General features: G+C 34.7%; 1 protein-coding gene across 1 annotated transcript; it reads left to right on the top strand.

The window, feature by feature from the left end:
* The first annotated feature begins 6,953 nt into the window (after nt 1-6,953).
* LOC137399343 (inositol-trisphosphate 3-kinase A-like) lies at nt 6,954-12,573 on the top strand. Its single transcript, XM_068085420.1, has 7 exons — nt 6,954-7,115; nt 7,231-7,318; nt 8,970-9,110; nt 9,616-9,737; nt 9,827-9,976; nt 11,212-11,385; nt 11,823-12,573. The coding sequence occupies exons 1-7, from the start codon at nt 6,960-6,962 to the stop codon at nt 12,024-12,026; spliced, it is 1,035 nt and encodes a 344-aa protein (XP_067941521.1). The 5' UTR covers nt 6,954-6,959; the 3' UTR covers nt 12,027-12,573.
* The last annotated feature ends 292 nt before the right edge of the window (nt 12,574-12,865 follow it).

The raw sequence follows: 12,865 nt of genomic DNA, 5'->3' as shown, positions 1-12,865 counted from the left end.
AGCATTCAAATTCTAACAAGTTACGTCTTACAATTGTAGAGCAATAACAGTTGTTTTTGGATTGTTTTAATGCCATATAAAAGCTTCATTGACAGAGAGTATGATCATAATGTCACTTGAACTATTGGAGAATGTAGCATAAAGTCTTCACCAACATCAAGTGTTTTGTAACCTATAATAGCCAACACCTCACTATATTACACATTCAGTGTTTGGAAAAGGCTAAAAATGCTATAATTGGAATCCCACATGTATTGTCCTTCAATCTATAAAGTAGCTACTGGGTTAATGCGTTAATGTGCCTTGTCAAATGTTACTTTTAAAAGGTGTTGCCTCGTTTTCTAGATATACCCGCACTCTGTTGGTTAATCATAGATGCTACTGTTCACTAATAGATATTTTTCATGTGTTCATGAACCTTTACTTGAGGCAGTTTACAAGGGTTAGTGACGCTATCATTCCAAATAACATCTACTTCTAAGTGCAGCTGTTTAATAATTCTTTGTTGATTTGTTTAAGCATTCTCAACAATGATTGTACTGCATGTACTGTTTTTAGTTTTGCACCAGTTGATAAAAACAGCTGGCAGCGCCTGGCAGCAGTGTGCAGCAACAAGTTTAATTTAGATAAAGCAAATGACTTTAAGGTCATGCCTGGTTCCCATGTACGGCCGGTGCAAACACCGGCTACAGCACTGCAGGGCTATCAGCGGTGAAATGTGAACCCACGCGACAAGTATCGCTAAGTACCGCTGGTAGTCGCCTGCGGTCAGTACAAGAGTTCAACACTGTCCAACTTTTGCAAAGAGTCACAGGCAAAACCTTCCCTAGCTGCACTGTACAGGTAAAGGTCAACATTTTCGAAACAGGATGGCAAGTGAACATTTTTTATGCAATTATTAGCAATGCAGCTTTATGTGAACAGAAGCTGCCGAGCCCAGCATCGCAAGCATTTTGCTCCACAAGATTACCACCGGTGTCTCGCAGCTGATATGGGACATATAACACTATGTGTGATAATAGTCAGCAAGAAGCATTGTGCTGACGCGTGAGTGAACCCAGTACTTATTAGGTCTTCTGGCAACTTCTAGGTTGCCTCTTATACACTTCCATTGTTCAATATTACCCCTAATGGTTATTTGCTGTCCAATAAATATGTCTATTCAAGATAACTTTCAACGATTTATTTTACAAAAAGAATTATTTTAAGGCAAGCATATAATTTTAGAAACCTTAAAAACAGAATAAGTGTGCTCATCCCTAGCCTAATTAGCCAATAGGAAGCACCAGATGCCAAAGTTAAATTTTGAAAAAATCTTTTGTTGACATCATATGGTAGAAAACAAGTTCGCCCTAGTATAGCGAGGATGAAAAGCGTTGGTTTTCACAGAAGTGAGGTAAAAAAATCTTATAACAGGGGCATCATAACTTGTAGGTACAGTGGATTAATTAATAATTTACCATGTGCATTTGCGAAAAGGATATTCAATATACTGTAAGAGCAAATGGAAAGGTTAAACCTGCGTAGCCTTGTGGTTAGAAGCGCGTGTTTATAAATTTGTGGTTGTAATCTTTGTGAGCTCTAAACCAACACGAAACAGATCTTTCGTTCCTAAATTTTAATCGCTATAGCTGAACAGACAAGGAATGACAAGACAACTACAGACAACAAACTTTGAGATGTATATATGTAGATTATTAATTAATATTACCTTTTACTGTTGTTATTTTTTGAAAAGCTTTTAAAAGCCTTTTTTGTTACCATTGTCTATTACCTGTTTCTTTAATTTGTAATTTTAAAATGTGCCATTTCAACTTAAAATGTGCCGTTACACTTCTATTTCGGTTTTCGGTGAATCTGTAAAAGCTAAATATTTTTCACCTAGACATGCATTATCTAGAGTCAGAATTGCTTCTGCATTCTCTCTTCATTTGGACAAACAAAAGTACATGTATAAGACAAAGATAGCCCAATAACTCCTTTTTGCTTTTGTACCGGTATTGAGAGGTGCCAGTATCATCCATCAAAACTTTGAATACAACGAGCTTCTGCTGCGATGGTGTACACAAAATTCAATGCGCTTATCGTTTATTTTTTCTCTTAAATTATTTGAGCTGCACAAAAACACTTTTTTCGTGATATGAAGTTTAAAAGTGAAAATAGTAAATTTTGTTTATGTTAAATAAAATAAGTTTTCTGTGCAAAGACATTTTATTACGTAGGCAATGCTGGGCATTCACTAGTCTTTACTATAACAAGAGCCATGTCTGTGCATCTGTGCATCTGTTCATCTGTCTGTTGGTTCAACTGTTTGTCTCTCTGTCTGTACATTCATCCATTTATCCGTCTGCCTGCCTGTCTACCTGTTTGTTTGTCTATTCGTCAGTCCACCTGTTTGTCTGTCCATCTGTACTGTCTGAAGCCATGCTAAGAGCATTGAAAAAGGACTTACACTGCATGGAAATCAAACTCAAATATTCAGATTTCCAGCTAAGCACCCTACCATCTGCACCAATCAACCACCTTTTTATATCCAAGAATAATTGTACACATAGTTATTACACATGAAAATCTCTCAATGCACACGGGACTGCCAGCATACTAGTTTCTGATAAAGTCAGTTTTTCTTCAATTTTTTCAAATTCTGGAAACAAATGCCTTTAATTTTTTAAATGCCACAAATTAGCTTCAGTTGTTAATATCATTTTAAGCCAACTCTCTGTTATGAGTTCTGAAGCAGAAGAAGAAACTGATGAAGTAAGTGTGTGTTTTAGCGGTTTAAAATTTTAAACATCTTTATCATAAAGTATAGAAGTTTTTTGATCATTTGAGATTAGATTTCAAGATAGAATAAAAAAAGAGTGATCGCAGGTTAAATGCTCAGACAAAAAGACATATTTTTCCTTTTAACAAGCATTTTAACTGCAGTTAAGTTTGTCGATTTTAATCATGAAACTTCCTGGCAGTCAGATCACCTGAAATAATGAACTAAATCTCAAATGATAAAAATTATGGATACTTTTTAAAAAAATCTTCTGTAATTTGACAAGATTGACTCTTTAAATAATATCCATGCTAATGTGATTGGCTAAAGTATTACATTAGCCAATCAAATCGTATGCTTAGGTTCTATTTTTGAAGTTTTATTATTTTTATTGGATCATCTGACCCAATAGTTTTTTAAAAGGAGAAAAGTGCGCTTATTGTTAAAAAAATTATTCAATGAGACTTAGGCAATGCGAACATCAACATCATATACTAATGCTAATATCAATAAGCTTCCTGCTGTCAGCTGGCTTGTTGTATCTTTGACTACATTTTACACCTCCATTTTTACTATGCACAAAGTTGCTTTATTAAATTGCAAAAATTCACCACTTCAAACTACCTAAAGCTCATCTTTACTGAATATATTTAGAATATTAGTAAATTTTATGGTAATGGCGTAGATTTTCAATAACATACTAATAATCTGATTTAAGTATTTGATAAAACTATTTTTAACATGTAAGGGTTTTTACTGGTAATAATCTTTACAGAAGAAAATTAAAGTTTATCACAAACAATTTACCAACGATTTAAACACGGCTACATTGTGATTGCAGCCTCTACATGACCAACATTGATATTTCGAAAAAATAGCTGTAAGATTATGAATAAATGTATACATCTTTTCACAATAATATTAGGTCAAAGTCAACCAAAGTTGGCTTTATGAAATTCTCCAACATTCTCTTTCAACATAGATTTAACACGCAAACTGCTTTGTGGGAACAGTTTTGGTCATTACTAAACATTCGACCTTCAATTTTTGGTAAGTATATTCAACTAAATCGCAAGTTAGTTATAGTAATAAATGCAACAAATCATTTATTTAACCAACCTATTTTTAAACCATTTGAAACATCTATATAAATTTATCTGAAGCTATATTTGAAGTTAGATTTTACCAATCAAGAACAAATATAAAATAAAAAATATCGACAGAGATGCAACTCAAACGCAGTAGCCAATATCATAAAGAGAAGGAAAAACAAGATGTGTAACTACTGAAATTATTTTGGATAAGTCTGAGCGAGTCTTTTTGCTGAGCGTTTTAACTGCAATCAAGTCTTACCAGTTTTAATTCTTAAACATCCAACATTCAGATCACTTAAAACAACAAACCAAACCTCAAATGATAAAAATATTTTTACTTTTTTTTAATATTTTAAAATTTTTTTAGAGTGACCTTTAAAAGCTAGATTAGATGATTAGATGATTAGATATTCTTAGGCTGATTGGTTTTACAAATTGAAGTCGATTATGTTAAGCTTTGACAGTGAGTCATAATATAACTGGTCAGCCATGTTTAAAGCCCGCTTTCAAAGATGAACTTTATTTTATCTTTGGTAAACTAAAGTTTAGCTTTGAAAGCATAAACTTTATTTATCTAAAAGTAAATAAAGTTTAATAACTTTATTTAAAGATAGTTTTATTAGATTTTATCAGAAAGTATCAGTATTTTTCTGTTCTTTGCGATTGTTTTTGATGTTTGAAGCGCTCAGGTTGCCATGATTTTTTAAGGTTTAAACCCTCAGAAGAAAACCAAGAACAAAGCGCTGCCACTAACTGTTATCGCTGTGATAGCTGATCTTAGGTATTGCGTTCAAATTGCCCCATTACGTGCTTCTATTCTGTCAGTCATTTTGCAACTACAGTTGTCATAATCGCACTATCGCTTGAATCTGAGTGTTTTAACCATGATCAAACTTGTTGATTTTAATCTTGAAACATTCTGACAGTCAGACCACCTCAAACATCAAAAACAATTGCAATTGATAGAAAATATCGATACTGTCTGATAAAATTTGCTACAATTTTTGTGCATGTTCATATTTAAAGCTCTCAAGATTATACCAATATAACCTTGTGTATGTAACTCATATAGCAGTGCAGATTCTATACAGTTTTATGGATGATTTAGCCCAATCAGTGACTTGATACTTTTCAAAAAAAAAAGTATAATGGTAAAATTACTAATCTTACAAGAAATCATTTGAAGCCACAAAAAGTTCAATGTGCTGAAGATACTAGAAAAATAGAAATCTTTATTTTTCTGCACAATTTATGAAAACTCTTAAACCTAAAAAATAGTATTGGTAAAGCAAGCTAATTAGGTTTTTTCAGTTTTAACTTTACCACTACACACCGACCTGCAAACATTGCATGATAGTGACTAGTGCACTGATTTATTGGAGTTGTCTTATCATAAGATACACTGAAACATACCAGGCTAGCCTAGTAGACATAGGAATAGCTTCAATTTGTTTTATTTTTGCATGCGGCTTACGGAGGATGACTGAAGTTGTACTGTGATGTGAGCAGTTGTCTCTAGTCTTAAACAGGTCAAATTTCAGGGCTCTTTAAGTCTCATGTTATTCCATTTGAGCAAGTACTTTAGATACTACAGGTGACATGTATGCATGTCATGACATGTAGGTGCTTAAGGTTTTGCAAAGGTCACACAATCCGTTAGTATTGTTTACCAGCAAAACGGGGTATCATCTTGGGCTCTTTTCGATTGATATTTTATCTAGCTGTAGAAGTTCAAAAATGAACTCGGTTACCGTGTAAGATCATATGTATGTACTTATGTTAAAATCAGTCATGATGTTATGAACTTATGAGTGGCTGATATATTACAATGCAAATAACCTTGAACAAAGGCTTACATTGAATCTAACTCAGTGTCTCTGATGGTATCCTGCAAAGGACTAAGTATTTTTAGATAATTCTTTTCATTGAAACCTTTTGGCAACCTGATGACAGTCTGTGACTTAGAGCACATGTATTAGCTGAATAGCAAATACTAAATTATTATACTGATATAGTTTCTTCTTTACTTTTATCTCTCTATCTCTCTCTCTCTCTTTCTCTCTCTATCTATCTCTCCCTCTTTCTCTCCCTCTCTCTCCCTCTTTCTCTCCCTCTCTCTCTCTCTCTCTTTCTCTCTCCCTCTTTTCTCCCTCTCTCTCTCTCTCTCTCTTTCTCTCTCTCTTTCTCTCTCTCTTTCTCTCTCTCTTTCTCCCTCTCTCTCTCTTTCTCTCTCTCTCTCTCTCTCTCTCTCTATCTCTCTTTCTCCCTCGCTCTCCCTTTCTCTCTCTCTCTTTCTTTCTCTCTCCTTTCTGATTTTCTTTTGCCTTGTCCCTCTCTATTTTTCTTTCCTGCTTACTTGCTTTCTGAAACTCTCTTCTCACTCTCCCACTCTTTTCCCAATTATTCGTCCTAGTACTTCTTGTGAATTTTTTTCACTTACATGTACTCAACTCCGCACTATTTATTACTTCATATTTTAATCTGACAAAGAGTGCTTACATTTCTTCTAACTAAAGCTTTTTCCTGTTGTAAAAGAAGTTGGTACCATGAGTGTATTTGTTCGGTCAACTTCGACTCAGTCTGCAAAAGTTTGCCTTAATAACTTGATCAACTAATGAATTCTAGGTTGCCGATGTTGCTAGGTCAGCAACAGGGTCACTACCCATAAAATCATCCACAACTTTCCTCAATTACTGCTAGAATATATCATCACTGTCGTCTATGAAATATACTTATTAGAATTACCACAATTTCATTACGTAAATGTTTATAGTATTTCAAATCGTTTTAGTGTGCTATAAAAATACTATTACGTTTATGGCGTAATTTAAAGCGAAAATTTTCCTTTCCCATGTAGATGTCTTCATAAGTTACTTAACAGTAAAATTTGTTTACAGCCCAAGTTGAAATTTTTCCATACTGTTTACTATCTCATCCGAAGTGCAATACGTAAGCTAGCAGTCACATGACCGTAAAGTTGATAGTAAGCCACTCACTTGCCCAATGTCGCTGCTCACCCAAGCGTTACGCTTCAAAGGTTAGCATTGAGTATAGATAGAGCCAATATATAGGAAACTAGTCATTTGTGAGTCTGCTTCAACATGGGTATCAACTCGAACAGTCTACCAGCTACTCAGCCTTTAAAAATGAAGAATCTAAAAAGAGCTCTTCTAAAATATATCAATGGATTAACTGTCAGCTCAAACGATGGCAGCAATCAAGGCTTAGCTTCAAAAACAAGTCTGCTGATGAAGAAGGTTGGTTGCACTCATGTCGACTACCAAAGGATAAGAAAGAAAGATTTTGTGTTAGGAAAGTTTGTCGAATGATCGAGTACCGGCTTCTGAATACATAATCGTATTTTGTTTTTAGAAACGATGGCGATCAATAAAGAAAGTAGTTCCGGCTCCACATACCAAACCAACCAAGCAAAAGTGGGTGCAGCTAGCAGGGCACCAAGGTGAGTTTCCGTACCGAGTTAAATTTTTACATACATATTTTTATACGTTAAAATAGTCTCTTTTTTCGACAAATTTGGTTTCGTGGCCAATAGTTATGAGTTTGCAAGTTTAATAATAGTTTGAGTATCTGGGATTGATATTAAGGACTACCGTATATCAGATGTCAACCTGATATCTCAGTTGACACAAGCATTCCATGTCAACAGATATCTTTTTTAAGATCTGTCGTCTCATTTTTTAAGAATGTCTTCACGCATACAAAGCGTGCTTGAAAATGATCGACGGTATAGTGTACTAGCATAGGCAGGCGATGCTCAGATTTTTTTTGTTCTCAACTCAAACTGTTTCATGGCAAAGGTCCATTAACGTATTCATTATCCTTAACACATGGTATAGCGGGTTCTTGATTTTCTAATCAGAAAGATCGCTGCACGTTTATACGAAAATTGTGCACTACATTGGCACTACAATCGCACTAAATTTTTACTACATTTGCACTAAATTCACACATCAAACAAACCATAATGAGTCTGCTCTTATAACTTTTTTCATGCAGGAATTTTTTAATGTCACAAAATATCACTTTTATAAGCTAGAAGTTATTCTTCAAATTTTGAGTGCAGCTGAGTTGCGCAAGTGGTCAAATGTTTGCTTCATAAGTTGAAGGTACTGGGTGCAACACCAGCGCTAAGCAACTTTTTACAAAGCACTTTAATTTTAGTGTAAAAGGTTGAAAATTACATAATAAAAGTTTTATAACATAGCAGGTAGATGGAAGCCAGCTAGTGCTTCTAATTAGAAGAAAGTAAAACTTAGACCACAGGCCTATTGTTTTGCAAACTGTTTCTCTATTGTTCCTTTGTAACTAGAAATTAACACATTGTTTAGTGGTTAGCTAATCGCAGTATTACCTGAGTGGCTTTTGCGTCTGTACTTTAAGACTCTAGGAGCCGGACTTGGAAGGTTATTTAGCTAATCTGTTTTATTACTTACCAATGACGAATTAGCCTGTGTAAGAATTTCATATGGTAACACAAACAGGCACATCGGTTGAGCCAGTTAAGACTCCCATCCGGCTTAACTCACACATTCGCACTCTCTCAGCCAATGAACAGCGGCAATACAATATGCTTTTTGAAATGCGGTTTAATTGTTAATTGGTATCTGCAGTGAAATAGATAAAAGCTTTGTTTTTTGGGTTATGTTGATTCTGACAAAGCGATTCACAATCGTGCACAAGCTACTCCATCATCAGTTGTCGAGAGCCCTTTTTCTTACTTGTCACTCGAGTTAAACCCATTGTCTAGCATCATGCGTCAGCTCTCAAGGTTGTCTGGCATAGGACCAGTGAATCATTAGCCACATTCGGCATTTATCACTTTTGTATTAGTCATATTTTCCACTGTTTTTAGTGGAGTATGAGTAATCTATCAGTGGCGCACAAAGGTTTATGATTGGTATTTTTGTTCTATTAGTTCATAGCACTCCGAATCCATTTTAGCTGCAACGGATTTTTCCAAGATGACCATTGAGTCATAGTGTTCCGCACCCTGTAACAATGGAAGTTTCAAACAGTGATCTGTGGAAGCGAAACTGTTTCAGGAAGTTGCTGTATTTAGAAACATGGTAATTTTGTTTTCATTATTGCAGACAGCTTTGCTGTGGGAGAAGAAGGAACTATTCTTAAAAAGCTATCAGAGAATGAGAACGATGTCTTTTCCGAGTTGATGTGTGACCACCTAAGACCGTTTGTGCCTCATTACAGCGGCACAGTCACTGTAGAATCTGAACGTATCCTTTTCTCAACATCATTGACTTTATTTATTGCCAATTAATTATTTACGATCTTAATTTGGAAGGGAATTGTTTACATTGTTTATATGGAGGAATTAATTTAGCTCTGAGAATGGGTGCAATTAAAGAAGAGCTGTGTGGGTGGTTTAGATTAATAAGGGTTGGTTACAAACAAAAACTTGATCTGGACTTGTTAGTGGAAGTTCAACATTCTTGCAAATGCGGCCAACCTCCCACACCCTCTTTAACAATATGCAATTTGTTGTATTGTGCTGGAGTTTATCAAAGCTAACTAAATATAGCTGAACTCTGCATCACACTACTTAGTGCTGCTGCATGAGACTAACCCTCACATTCAGTTGTTATTGTTAGCGAAGCCGCTTAATGGTAGTTCGACTTCAGATAAAAATCCTGATTGTTTTGTCTGCTAAAGTTTACTGGGTCATCAAGGGAATTACACTTGTGTTTATGCCAGCATTTGTCCTTGACTAGTCATCTACAGAGTACGTTGAAATGGAAGATCTTCTCCGTGGCTTCTCTAATCCTTGCGTTATGGACTGTAAAATGGGAACAAGAACTTACTTGGAAACAGAACTTACAAAAGCCAATCAACAACCTAGACCCGTAGGTAGCATTTAACAACATTGAAATGATACAATGTCATTCTTTGTACCATCTTTTTTGTAAAGTTATAAATGTAACCTTTGTTGTAGGATATGTATGAGAAAATGATTAAAATAGACCCAAATGCACCGACAGCTGAAGAACATGCGGCTGGAGCTGTCACTAAACCCAGATACATGCAATTTAGGGAAAGCCTTAGCTCCTCTACGACACTCGGATTTCGGATAGAAGGCATTAAGGTGTGTACAACTGACTGGTACTCGTGCAAAGTGAATAGCTACTACATATTTGGTCTTTGTTCAGTTTTAAGTTTGAAAATTTTTCATTTAATTTGAGCTGTAGTAGAAAATCAACAAAAGTTCAAAAAATATGTTGACCAACAATGAAATTTTTTCAACAGATGTTCATGTTGACGTCTGGCTAATAGTTTTTTCTGTAACATTCCGACTTTCAGCAGATGACGTTATTGCCATGTTTTTGCTCAGAAGTTGTAGTAATGAATCACAACACATCGCTCAATAATTGTGTCAAATGAATGGTGATTTATGATGACAATGCTTGGCGGGTGCTTGTACAGTCCATCCTGCTTAACTTGGTTTTGCGCTACAGCTATTATAATTAATATAAAGTTGAGTGAAGATGTTTGTGAGAGTCCAAAAAAGATTGAATGACAGTTGACTTAATAGAATAGCATTTAAGTAGCCTAAATATGTGGATTAGTTATGAAGCTTATAAAAATGATAATATACTCATTTGTGTCAAAAATTGACATCTCGCTGTCTTGTTTAGGTAGCCTTGTACTAAACTATCCTTTATGGCTAGATGATAAGATAGGAAACGTAGCATACAGGTTTTTGTTTGCTTAACATTAAAGATGAACTCATCCAAAATGTTAAAGGATTTTATCAAAAATAATCAGTATTTTGTATCATTTACAATTGTCTTTGATGTTTGAGATGATCTAACTGCCACAATATTTTAAGATTAAAATCGACATAATTTTATTGCAGTTAAAGTGCTCAGAAGCTGTCATTTATATAGTTGATATTAGCTATCGTGCTCAAATTGCGGCGTTACGCGTTTCTATTCTGTTAGTTTATTTGCAGCTATAGACAAACTATAGACATCGCTCTTTTGCTTGAACTGAGCGTTATAACCGCGATCAAGTTTTGTCAATTTTAATCTTCAAAAATCCTGGCAGTCAAATCACCTCAAACATCAAAAACAATTGCAACTGATCGAAAAATTTCAGTAGTTTCTGATAAAATCTAGTAAACTTTTTTTGTAAATTCATCTCAAACTATCAAACATGTAACTAAAAAAATTTTTAATTGGGGTCTCATTTATGCAGACGTCCCTCCTCATCTCACCTGCAAAAGTGCTTTAACTGAGCACACAAATTCTCAAAATAACCTACATACTTTCATTCGACAAAAGAATATTGATGAAACTAAATTTATGTTTTGTTTTGTAGAATTCAGACGGTAAAGCCCTGATAAAGTTTGCCAACTGTAAAGAACTAAATGAAGTGAGCACTGCTATAGGAGATTTCACCAACCTATCCCGATGCATTTTACAACAATACTTAGCTAGACTCAAAGACTTGCATGCAACATGTCTAAAGTCACATCTGTTTAGCACACATGAGGTAAGGGCGTCGTATGTTTACAGTCATGGCAATGTTTTTCCATATTTTCCAATTTTGTTTTTTGCGCATCCTTGCACAGTTCATTGAGAGTTATGCAATAAATTCTCTGCAGGAGGCATACGGAAATCTATTAACCTCTCTTGATCAGATATCAAAAGTTTATGTACACACAATTTGAATACTATTATCAGTTCTTTTACTAGCTTGTCTAACTTGCCCCAATTATTAACAGCCTTGAATACTTGTGCTATTAACGATAGCGACTTATATTTATCTACAAAATAAAGTTTAGGCAAATATAGCGCTCTGTATTTACCATATATTACTCATGCAAACTCAAACTTTTGCAACGAAAATCCGCTATCAATGACATGGAAATGTCATAAAATAGTTATGGTACCTGGAAATACTGACAGCTGATAATCTTATGCTTACAGTTTATCGGCAGCTCTCTGCTGTTTGTACATGACAATGAGAAAGCAAATGTGTGGATGATAGACTTTGGAAAGACCATGCTCTTGCCAGAAAACATGACAATCACCCACGACTCTGAGTGGAAGCGAGGAAACCACGAGGATGGATATCTCACCGGTCTCAAAAACATTATCGAAATTTTTGAATGTTTATTGGCAAATGCATAGTTTACTAAAGTGCTGTGCTGTGCAATCAATGATAGGTTTTTGAATTGATAAATTATTAAATATTTAGCAATTAAGCAAATATTCTTTTGTTAATAAATTTATTCAATAATTTTTTAGTCATTTGTCATGAGTAAATCGTTAGCAGATATGCTCCTACTTGTGAAGAGTTTGATGTCTAGTGTTTTAGAAGTTCAAAGCTTCCGATTTTATGAATATCACAATGAATATTTAACAAAGCTCAATTTATTTGTTGTCTGTTAAACTTTTTTTCTTTTAGACTTGGTGCACGTAGTACATTAGCGAGGCCATACGACGCCTAGGACTATGCTGTTGCACAAATATTTATTCTTGTATATTTTTGTTAATATAACTATTTTATAAGGAACGTGAAGTCATAGACAAACATGACTTTTAAATAATTTTTTATTTATTGGTTAATTTTTTCTGTATGACTGTGTTCAAGCTTGGCTCAGACCGTCACAAGGATGGTATTTCTTTTTCCTGAACCTAATGAAGGCAAATGAATCATAAATATTGACATCGCTCATTGTCTGTTCTCATTGTATCAGGAAACAACACAATGGTAACAAGGAAAGATGATTGTTTTATAAGGATTTTTTTAGACATTTGCATAAGAGATTGTTGGTAACCTCCATCCTTGTCATCTAAAAACCCAAAGCAAGGTGGTGCATTATCCAGCTCAAGCTGAGGTCAAAAAGTTAGTTTAGTCCAAGTTTATGTCTAAGTAAGTCTCAGCAGATGTTATGTAGCAGCAGAAAATTATTTAATATGATGCCAACATGTTTTTAAAAAAGGGCTTTCTTACGAAAATCTTTGCA

The sequence above is a fragment of the Watersipora subatra genome, chromosome 7 (genome assembly GCF_963576615.1).
Source record: "Watersipora subatra chromosome 7, tzWatSuba1.1, whole genome shotgun sequence".
Taxonomy (NCBI): domain Eukaryota; kingdom Metazoa; phylum Bryozoa; class Gymnolaemata; order Cheilostomatida; family Watersiporidae; genus Watersipora; species Watersipora subatra.
This window is presented reverse-complemented; position numbering and strand designations above follow the sequence as displayed.